The following is an 11,128-nucleotide window of genomic DNA, read 5'->3' as shown; positions in this document are numbered from 1 at the left end:
GTGTCATCCGACTTTGTCGATGATTTTCTATCATTTATTTTTTTGTGCCACCTCCAGATTTTGGATATATTTTAGACAATATAATTATCTATATTCTGGCCAAGTTTAAAAAAATTCTACCGTGTAGTTTTTTAGCTATAGAGCTGTTTGTCGAATGTGGTGCCAACTTCACGGTTTATACCAGAGTACATTCTCAAGGAATATTATTTCTTTTATTTTTTGTGCCACCTCCAGATTTTGGATATATTATAGACAATAAGAATATCTACAATATGGCCAAGTTTAAAAATTTCTACCGTGTAGTTTTTATTTATAAGGCTTTGTTTGTTAAAGAACCGGAATTCTTAACTTAATTATATAAGATTATATTACGCGCATTTGTGTCATCCGACTTTGTCGATGATTTTCTATCATTTATTTTTTGTGCCACCTCCAGATTTTGGATATATTTTAGACAATATAATTATCTATATTCTGGCCAAGTTTAAAATTTTCTACCGTGTAGTTTTTATTTATAAGGCTTTGTTTGTTTTAGAACCGGAATTCTAAACGTAATTATATAAGATCATATTACATGCATTCGTGTCATCCGACTTTGTCGATGATTTTCTCATTTATTTTTGTGCCACCTCCAGATTTTGGATATATTTTAGACAATATAATTATCTACAATATGGCCAAGTTTAAAAAAATTTCTACCGTGTAGTTTTTTATTTATAAGGCTTTGTTTGTTTTAGAACCGGAATTCTAAACGTAATTATATAAGATCATATTACATGCATTCGTGTCATCCGACTTTGTCGATGATTTTCTATCATTTATTTTTTTGTGCCACCTCCAGATTTTGGATATGTCATAGACAATAAGAATATCTACAATATGGCCAAGTTTAAAAAAATTCTACCGTGTAGTTTTTTAGCTATAGAGCTGTTTGTCGAATGTGGTGCCAACTTCACGGTTAATACCAGAGTACATTCTCAAGGAATATTATTTCTTTTATTTTTTTGTGCCACCTCCAGATTTTGGATATGTCATAGACAATAAGAATATCTACAATATGGCCAAGATTAAAAAAATTCTACCGTGTAGTTTTCTATTTATAAGGCTTTGTTTGTTAAAGAACCGGAATTCTTAACTTAAATATATAAGATTATATTACGCGCATTCGTGTCATCCGACTTTGTCGATGATTTTCTACAACTTATTTTTTTGTGCCACCTCCAGATTTTGGATATATTTTAGACAATATAATTATCTATATTCTGGCCAAGTTTAAAAAAATTCTACCGTGTAGTTTTTAAATTATAGGCTATTTAAGAGAAATGGAAAGTACACTGTAATATAAATCTTAGTGTTTTCTTCAATTTCTTGACTTTTATACATTTTTTGTGATGTTTAAGGACTGTAAAATATTAATAAACAGTTAAGAATTATTTTTTACTGTTGTATTTGATGATTTATCATTTTGAATGATAAATTTTAGTTGAATGTGGTGATGAGTGTTGTGATGAATGTTGTGTTGAATGTGGTGCCCAATGTGGTGCCAATTTCACGGTAGTCTACATTTTAGCTAGCGTGTGCAATATTTTTATAAGTAAAACGATGCACGGTAGTGAGGTAACTTAGTGATTAAATGTACTTGAAAGCCGAGGGAGATTTTGTAGTAAAAGTCACAAGACTTGTAGCACCGAGGGACTTTAACTAACCTGCCAGGGCTTTCAAGTGCATTTGATTGCCAAAATGTTTTAGTCAGTGCTTCACACACTGTTTATAAATTTGGATCTGCAGCTATTATTACCTAAGTGAAGATCTATTGATTGTCATGCTTTATTTTATCTCCATGTTTTTTTTATATTTTCACCATCATAAGTTGAACATTTGAGTTACCTTGCATGAGTCGTTTTTACTTAAAATATGTTCTTTAACAATTTTGGTTCATCATTGTTTTTGTTTTCTTGTAATTGATTTTATTTAGTATTTGTAAATATTGCAACTAAAATATTAACTCGTTTCAGTCTCCGCTTGCTGAAATCAAGATGGCTTCTAACCTTGAACATTTCAAACATTACAACTCAATGGTTGAAACCATTGAACTATTTAATCAAGTTACATTTGTTTCATCGTGTGCAATTCCTCTTTATGGATATCAAAGATATAGACAGTTATTCAAGAATGAAATAAAATATAGAATGTTTTCATTTGTTGATTTGACATACAGATTAGTTTGTTTACCTCCCAAAAAAGGGAGGAAATTTGTTCACAGCGAACATAAATGCAGTCTTTACAATGTTTTTTAGCTGTCTTGTCATAAATATCGAAAATGTTTAATGATTGATAATATTTTTAATTGTTTAACTAAATGAGTTTGTTTTATGCTTCATTAGAAACTGATGGAAGCTTTGAATAATTCAGGTCAAAAAAGGCATATAAAATCCTGGGGATGGGGGATGAAGCTTTCTATGTTTACAGATGTATACCATTGTGAATTTATAATTTCATTGCTATCACAATTTATAGATTAATATAAAAATTTTTGATGCTATGAGATGGTCTCATCAATGTGCAACAATTGAAACGGATTTCCAACTTCCTGAGAGATTCAACCTCACGCTAGGTAAGTTTTGCCAGTAAGCTTTTAGTTGAATAACCTCACTACGGTCTTGATACTTAATTTATTTAACCAACAGTGACATGATTATTTGTTTCTATAGAAACCTATTGTTATATATTTATATGCTTATATATACTATATACTTATATGCAGCCTGCTACATTGCTGAACACTGAGTTATATATTTATATGCTTATATATACTATATACTTATATGCAGCCTGCTACATTGCTGAACACTGAAAGTCCCACCTGCATTCAAACTGCCATAAACAAACCCACCCATATAAGTATATAGTTACATTTAATATTGCAATCAGATAATTGCAATATAATAGTTAATAGTCCATGCATATATCCCTGTGCATCCATCCCCCACATGTAAATATCATTGATAATGGCTCACAAACATATGTAAGCCTGTGTATTATAGTCAGAGGATTACGGCACAGTTTAAGTTTCCATGAAATTGTAGATCTTTACAAATTGTAACAATTTAGTAATTTATCAATATTCTATTACTCTATTGACAGTGGTGAAGGAGATATAAAATTACATCCTGTTATTATTCATCGAGCTATTGTAGGTTCAGTTGAAAAAATGATTGCTATTCTTGCTGAAAGCTTTGGTGGAAAATGTTGAGTGTTTTCTTGGCTCATGCCAGAGCTTAAAGCAAATGAAATGTCCTTAAAATGTTAAATTAAAATGATACAAAGTTTCTTAATTGTTTGGAAATTTTTTATCAATTTTACTCTACTTTACTTTATTTCAAAATTTTGATGCACTGCATTTTCTGTTATTTTCTAGGATTTTATGGCTTTCTCCCCATCAAGTTGTAGTAATTCCTGTTGGTAGTAAATATGATGATTATGCTGAACCGGTAAATTTAATTTGGTAAGCCTTAGATCGAACTTGCACAGGCTAATGCAAACTCAGCTATGGACAAATTGTTGCTATTTTATGAATTGGAATTTTTTTGTCCTTTTTTTTTTTATTGACATTTTGGTCATGTTTAGATTCAAAAGAAGCTCCATGCAGCTGGTTATCGTGTTGATACAGACTTGGATCACGGATCAACACTAAATAAGAAAGTTCGCAATGCACAACTTTCACAGTACAACTTCATTCTTGGTATGAATAAGTCTTTTAAATTATTTTTATTTACTGTACAAATAAATAGAAATTAAAATGGTTTGGAACCACTGTTGGTGTTCAGAGTTTACTGACGTTTCCACAACATTAGTCAGGTTCGCCGTATTTGTTCTCTAGACGTCATGACAGAGAGGAAAATATGTGGATGTTTTAGTTTGTGTGGTATACTTATTAATTGTTCGCTTGTAAGCCGTTTATAAGGTGCTGATATTTGTATTCTGTTCAATGATTTTTGTTTTGAGTTTGTTAACCTACTTTCTAACGTAAGTCGTTGTCTATAGTCAGTGCTGTTTGTAATGTTGTGCATTGTGATGCTCACTTGTCAGTACTCGTTGTTCTTGGTAGTCAGTTGATGTGCGAGTTGTAAAATGTAAGGTATTATCGTTTGCTGTTGTTGGATTGTTTGTTGTTTGTGTTTTTGTTTGTTTGTTTTTGTTCATTGTCTTTTAAGTGTTGTCTATTTTAAAAGCAAAATAGATGTTCATTTTATTACTAAATGCGATTGGTTAAATGGTTTTATGTTGTTTTTTAAACAGTTGTTGGTGAAAAAGAGACGGTCTCAGACACGGTCAACGTCAGAACACGTGACAACAAAGTACTCGGTGAAAAATCGGTCATGGCCGTGATCGAACGCTTGCGAGATTTAGTCAGCTCACGAAGTCTGACAAGCGAAGATTTTGAAGTAAAACAACATTTTATGGTAAAGATAAAATGAATTTACTCACAAAAATAAATTTGAATGTAAATCCCATGATGCGTCGCAATTATAGAAAAATAGGTACGCGTACATGCCACTGGTCACTGGCAAACTGGCGGCATTGGTCACTAATACTTTATCAGTGGTGGTAATATTGATTTTATCGTGGTGGTAAATTCTTCCATTGGTAATTTATGGCGATAACCATCAGCAACTTTTCAACTTTTACCATCAAGTTTTCACTCAAACGAGATCGCTTCTCTTTCATATTTTGGCTTGTTTCTTGAGCTAGTAGGAGGCTGTGTGCGTTGATACAAGAAAAACTTTGTTGTGCAGAGGAAGGTAAAGATATTTTACTCGCAGAATTACTATATATTTATCAACAAAGTAGTTCATACTACAGCGATGAAAAATATAAAGCGTCGTATTTAACGCAAACCTTGGTTAAACCAGGGTTAGTTGACACATGTGCACTTGTATAATATGTCCAAATGGACATGTTTTGTGGAATTCCCCTTCGTTTGGTAAAATATTATCGCAGTGGGCCAAGATCGTCCCTCGTTTTGACAGTCATTTGCTATTCGTACTGGAGCTCTAGAAATTTACTGTTTTTAGTGGTAAGTGTGACCAATTCCTCATTCGTTTTCTTGTTATTGTGTGATGCTTAACATAGCAAAACAAAGAGTAGCTATATAAATGTAATTTTCCTGCCACACTTACAAACATTTCATATGTCAGCTGCAAGACCCGTAACAGACTGTGACAAATTTTTTGTTTGGTGAAAAAAAATTAGCAATTAGCATATCTTGTGGAGTCTCCATTTTTGAATATCCATTTGAGAAATGCTTGCAAGAATATGAGCTACAAGATTAAAGAAGAGAATGCGGATTTGAAACGGAAGATTAGAATGCACATTGAACTCCAAAAACAATAGGAAGTAGGCTTTATAATGTGACTACAATTGACTACAGTTCATACATTGGTTCAATGGTTAGGGTATGGATTAGGGTCAGGGTTAGATTATGGTTAGTGTAAGTGTTAAGGTTAGGGTTAGAATTGTTTAAAAGTTTCTTATAAACGTAGAATTAGTCAAACTCATCAACACTTTGTTATGCCCCTCGTAATATCGGTGACAATGTTAAAGATGTTTTTAATTCTCTTCATAACTTTGTGTCTGCATATTTTCTACATAAACAAACTGCTTTAATATTTATGACAGATATTATAATTCGTAGATCGAGGTAGAAGAACTGCTTGAAAATGAAACTTCCAACATTGAAACAAAATCAAGCATGGCAGAAGAGAAACAACGACGCCAGGTTGAAGATAGCTTGATGAAATTGAACGTAGTTGAAGCACCTAGCATACGCTCGAGAGTTTTGGATGAGGACTCGTCAACCACTGAAAACATGAATGAGTCCAAGCATGTTTACGACGATAAAGGCTCTTGCGAGGTAGGCTGTTGCGACATATCGAATTATCGATAAATATCGGGGGTTTTTTAAATATCGGTTTATCGATATTGGTTTTTTCGGTATATCGATATATCGATGTACCGAAAATATCGAAAAAATATGAAAATATTCGTTGTTACGATATATATAGTTATTATACATAGTTTTTAATTGTGTTTTGTTGGTTTTAATAGCTTTATAGCGGTTTTTAAATGGTTCTGTATACAATGTATTAGACAGACAATCTTGACCCAATCACACGTGCGGGGTAATTGTCGGCTAAGGTTCAATTTGATCTATTTATGAATCATTGCGAACAACACTACAAAAACCCCCCAAAAATATCCGAAAATATATCGTCATATCTATATTTTTTTCGAAGCGGGATTTATCGAGCACAAAAGCGACGACACTTATCAATGGTGAAGGATTGTCCCTGTATGAAATATCTAAGTTATAAGATTCGGCTATGAAATGCACACTAAACGGCAAAATATGACGGAAAGTGGGTTTAGGAGGAAGGTATGCGAAATATGTTCTATCGTATGCCAGCAAAAACAATGTAAATTTCTTGAAACAACGAAAATATAAAAATTCAATCTCTGCCACGAATATTTGTTAATTTGTGCAAAATTGCCATTTGACCATAGCTGGTGTATGGTAATTTCCTCAGTAAATATTAAACTCATGTAAATTTTTCTCCCATGACCACCCTAAAAGTGAACTTTCGAAACACCATAAACACTACAGAATTGTTTGAAGATTGTTTTGGTGTCTGCTTATGAGAGACTGTAAATAAGTTAATAGTAAGAGTATTGGCAGGGACCTAATAGCAGTGTCTGCTTTCGGGAGGTGTCCGTTAGTAGTAAAGTTCTGACTGATTTTGCTTATAGTTTCGTCTATAAAGTTTCTATAGGGTAACTAGTTAGTTTTTATAAATGAGAACAAGTAGTTGCGTTCTGTTTTTTGGCTTCTTCTGTGCTGCAGTGAGTGTTAATTCTGTTAAAAAGTGTTCGAATGTTGCTTATTTTGTGTTGTGTGGAATGATTAAGGTTGAAATCAAGTATTTGGTCTGTAAGGGTATTTATGCCGTATACTTGTTTGTTTAGTCTTGTTGTGTTTTTTGTCTTTAGTGAAGGTTATCTTCTTTGTAGTATTTTTATGGTGTGTAGCATTTGTCCAGTTTTGGCTTTCTTGACTATGGCAAAGATATCGTCTTTATATCTATTCCATAGTCTGCCTGTTTCATCTGTGCTGTTGGTGACTGATTGTGTTTCGAGGTTTTGCACGACAGCTTTTGCGAGGAAGGTGTATAGTGGTGACCCCATTGATTCGCTGAAAGTTGTCTATAGTATGAGTTTTAGAAGAAGAATTCAGTGGAGAGGCAAAGGTTGAGTAAGTCTAGGATTTTATTTGTCTAGTTGTGTTGTTTGGCTATGTCTAATGGTATGGATGTGAAGAGTGATGTCACATTGTAATTAGATATCATGATTTTGTCTGGTCAATAGTTCATATGTATGTGATCCTGGAATTAAGAACAAGAATTGGAATGTACGACCTTTAAGAAAGTTTTGAAAACATGGGAAAATACAATTCACCAATCAAGTGAGTTCAATAAGTGGGAAATAAACGCATGAACAATCTTTGAGATTTAGGTGCGTGAAATATAAGTTTTGGAATTTAAGTGCTTTAACTATAGTCTTTGGATGTTAGGTGCATGAACTATAGTCTTTGGGAGCTCTTTCATGAACTATAGTCCTTCGGAGTAAGGTGCATGAACTATAGTCTTTGGTAATTAGATACATTAACTATTTTCTTTGGTGTTAGTTGCATGAACTAAACTCTTTGGGAAATAGACGCATGATCTTATAGTCTTTGCGAGTTACGTGCGTGAAATATAGTCTTTGGGAGTTAGGTGTATGAACTATAGTCGTTCCGAGTTTAGGTGCATGAAGAAGAATTTTGGGAGTTTAGTCTTTGAAGTTGGGTGTGTGAAAGATATTCTTTGAAAGTTAAGTTTGTGAACTATAGTCTTTGGGAGTTAGGTACATGAACTATATTGTTAAGATGCACGAACAATATACATATATATAGATTTTATAGCCTTTAGGTGCATGAACTAAAGTCTTTGTGAAATAGACACATTAGCTATAGTCTTTGGGAGTTAGGTGCATGGAAAATTTAACTGTCTTTTCAGCATATGAAGTTACCCCACGATGACACACACACACTATGATCAAACGAAACATTTTTCTTGCGAGCGCTTTATTAGCGATTAGAACCGATGGAACTCGATTACCATTTCATTTATTTCAACGGTGTCATGAGATCGTTTAAGTCGCATGAACTATAGTATTATAGAAATAGACGCATGAACAGTCATTGCGAGTTAGCAAAATTACTTTGTGCTCAGCAGTTCGAAGTAGGTGGCAAACTACTTTGAAACAACTTCACAATTTGCTAAAATTCTAATTCAAATTAGATAGCGGGGACAATCTAATTTCATAGAAAAACCAATTGTAACTGAGCACGAATCTAATTAAACGACGACCTTTCCAATTATGAAAAGTAAATATACATGCGCGAAAGCGGAACGTATTCATAACGCTTCTTCTTGTTTATAGACCAATGTTTCCAGTTTGGTAAGAACTGATCTTAGTGACTCCTTAGTGACTCCTAGTGACTCCTCAGTACAACATTACGTAATTTTTATTTCAGTTGACATATTCGTCGTGTTTTTTAAAGGCAACTTTTCAAACGAAGTTTGTGGAGTTGGGTCATCCTCCAGTTGGATGTTGCTCTCTAACTGTACCTAATTTATTTGGTCATTCACAGGTACACGTGACTTGTTTATATTAAACGGAGGCCTGGGCACTAGGTCATATTTTGCCATGTTATGTATTTGAGTTGTATCCACGCCTATTGATCACTTTATATAAACATTAAAATGTTTTCTTTTCTTGAACCTGAGAGGATGTGTTATGTTCTGAGGTGTTAAAATTAACTGTGAGATTGAAAAGTAATTAAAACTACGAATAGCTTTATCTAAGTTCCCCAAAATGCTTTACTCCCTATCCCTACCCCCCTTAAAAAAGTGTATCGTGAAACATAATTGTTGTTTTATAAAGAACCGAGATGCTTTAAAAAATTCATTTTGTCTTACGGTGAATTTCCTTTAAATCAGGCAATGTCTGTTATTCTATGCAACACGAAACTCGACTGCGACATGGCAAAGGAACGCGGAATTGTCGCAGAAATTTTATCTTTCAAACATTTCGAGGAGGAGCTCAATTCACTTTTGGCGAGATCTTCACTAGTTTCTAGACAGGTTTGTGTGTCTATTTTTACGAGGGAGAGAGATTGGGCACTATTGGAAAGGAGAGGAAAGGTGGGCGGAGCTTAGCAACTAGAGAGGACACGGGACCTTTGAAAATGCAATAGATTTCTATTGTTATTCATGGACGTTCACGTCGAAGATGATGAAAACATTTACAGTTTCGAACTTTGAAAAATCCCATGTCAGCAAATAGTAAAGCAGCATATTTAATATTGTAGTGCCTTCGAGAAACAGACGTTGATGGTCAACGGTAATATACAAGAACTTGAGGATAAAAATCACGAGGAACGCGATTTGTTTCAAAAGTACATCAGCAACATGGCATCGTAAGAAGATGGTGGACGAGCTTACAGGAATGGCTTACCATCCAGGTATACTTGCGATCGGACTTATAGCGCGTGCAAATATTTGTTGTACATATAGGATATTGTGTCCCCCAATGATCCGTTTGTAACCTTTACGCAGCGGAATTTGTAGCGTTGTTGGTGTAAATCATTCGTAACTTGAGTTGAATAACAAAACATATTCGTTCATTTAACCACGATTTTTAAAATCTTTGGTTGGAGGAAAAAAATTGCGTTTTGAATCAAGTTCCAAAACATAGCAAAAAAACTTTTGCTGGAAAATTTCGAACACTCGTTCTGTATCGTTCAAGTCATTGAGACTTCAGTGTTTACTGCTGGCGTAACGGACTTCTTAGTCGCGATAACCTTATTTTCTTGCGCATTTGTTGAAAATTGATGCAGTTGTTTAAAATAAGTGTCATTAATTAACATGTTGTCACGTGACATCAAGTAGATGTTTGCGCAGATGCTTTTGTACGCTTAACACTTTGGTGGAAATGGTTTTTATCAAACTGAATAACATACACAGAAAGAAAATGCATCGAACATTTCATAAACAAGAATCAACTTAATGTTTCAACTACATTTTGATTTGCGTTGTAAAAGTCATCACTGCTTGCGCGCATTCCTCCGAGAGCCATTTTGAGCAAGCACTTCGCATTCTTTATTATTCACATCGTGAAGTTTCTCCAGCTCAACTGGGCAACATAATTTCTTGGACAATGAGAGCGACTGCAATGGAGAGAAGCATTGTATGGTTAAATGAAACGAAGCAATAACGGTAAAGTCCAAATTTGTGCTACCTTCGGCGGCAACGCAGCCATGTATTTCATTCTGTTGTTAATTTCTGTTTCAATTTCGGCTTGAGGAATAATTTCTGTTACCAAACCGTAGTTACAAGCTTCGATCGCAGTCAGTTTCTTTTCCAACGAGTAACATCTCATTCGCCTGAGTGCAAATTAATAAGAAATGTGTGACAATCATACCTTACCTCTTAACTGCATTAAGATAACAATACCTTGTTAAAATTGAGTTAACTAAGCAAAAGAACAGGGCTCAAAATAACGGCCAGGCAACGGACAATGATTTTCAAAATACCTATGTATCGGTAACATTTTCAGTTTTCCCATAATAATTTATTATTCGGCTTTCCTTTCAATATGTTTTGCAATATTGAGCGTCAATTTTACATACGTAAAACCATGCTTTCTCTAGTAAGTATATGCTGGCTAGGGGCTTGTTGCATTGAAGGTTACGATTCCGTTCTCGTAAAGTGTGTCGTGGTCAGCTTTGGGTAATGAGGATTTCAATATTATAATGAGACCGTGCGTAGTGATGTCGGAAGCGCTTAGTTAAAAATGTTTTTTCATATTATCGACGAAAATTATGTATATTAATGTGACGATACAAAAACTGACTTTGACCAAGCCAAAATGAAATTGACCTTTCACGAAAACACTATAATTAATGCATTCCAACACATTTTCCACTTAAAAACAACTTTTAGAAAATGAGGATTCCACCCCTGAAAAT

The 11,128-nt window shown here is 34.0% G+C and overlaps 2 protein-coding genes and 1 long non-coding RNA gene across 3 annotated transcripts; 2 read left to right on the top strand and 1 right to left on the bottom strand.

Moving 5' to 3' along the window:
• The first annotated feature begins 2,568 nt into the window (after positions 1–2,568).
• LOC124437700 lies at positions 2,569–4,436 on the top strand. The gene is made up of 4 exons (XR_006945807.1): positions 2,569–2,614; positions 3,419–3,505; positions 3,628–3,742; positions 4,300–4,436. It is a non-coding gene; the product is annotated as an uncharacterized LOC124437700 (long non-coding RNA).
• Positions 4,437–5,068: 632 nt separating this feature from the next.
• On the top strand, positions 5,069–9,789 carry LOC124437686 (enoyl-CoA delta isomerase 2-like). Its single transcript, XM_046987665.1, has 5 exons — positions 5,069–5,077; positions 5,696–5,914; positions 8,633–8,749; positions 9,099–9,242; positions 9,470–9,789. Exons 2-5 carry the CDS (start codon positions 5,753–5,755, stop codon positions 9,503–9,505), a joined length of 459 nt encoding a protein of 152 aa, XP_046843621.1. The 5' UTR covers positions 5,069–5,077; positions 5,696–5,752; the 3' UTR covers positions 9,506–9,789.
• A 413-nt stretch (positions 9,790–10,202) lies between these two features.
• Positions 10,203–10,581, bottom strand: LOC124437693 (enoyl-CoA delta isomerase 2-like). Its single transcript, XM_046987672.1, has 2 exons — positions 10,399–10,581; positions 10,203–10,327 (listed from the first exon to the last, which is right to left on the bottom strand). The coding sequence occupies exons 1-2, from the start codon at positions 10,537–10,539 to the stop codon at positions 10,205–10,207; spliced, it is 264 nt and encodes an 87-aa protein (XP_046843628.1). The 5' UTR covers positions 10,540–10,581; the 3' UTR covers positions 10,203–10,204.
• Between the last annotated feature and the right edge of the window lie 547 nt (positions 10,582–11,128).

This window comes from Xenia sp. Carnegie-2017, unplaced genomic scaffold (assembly GCF_021976095.1).
Source record: "Xenia sp. Carnegie-2017 unplaced genomic scaffold, XeniaSp_v1 HiC_scaffold_16, whole genome shotgun sequence".
In the NCBI taxonomy this organism is placed as follows: domain Eukaryota; kingdom Metazoa; phylum Cnidaria; class Anthozoa; order Malacalcyonacea; family Xeniidae; genus Xenia; species Xenia sp. Carnegie-2017.
Note: the sequence above shows the minus strand (reverse complement) of the source record. Positions and strands in the feature narration are given on the sequence as shown.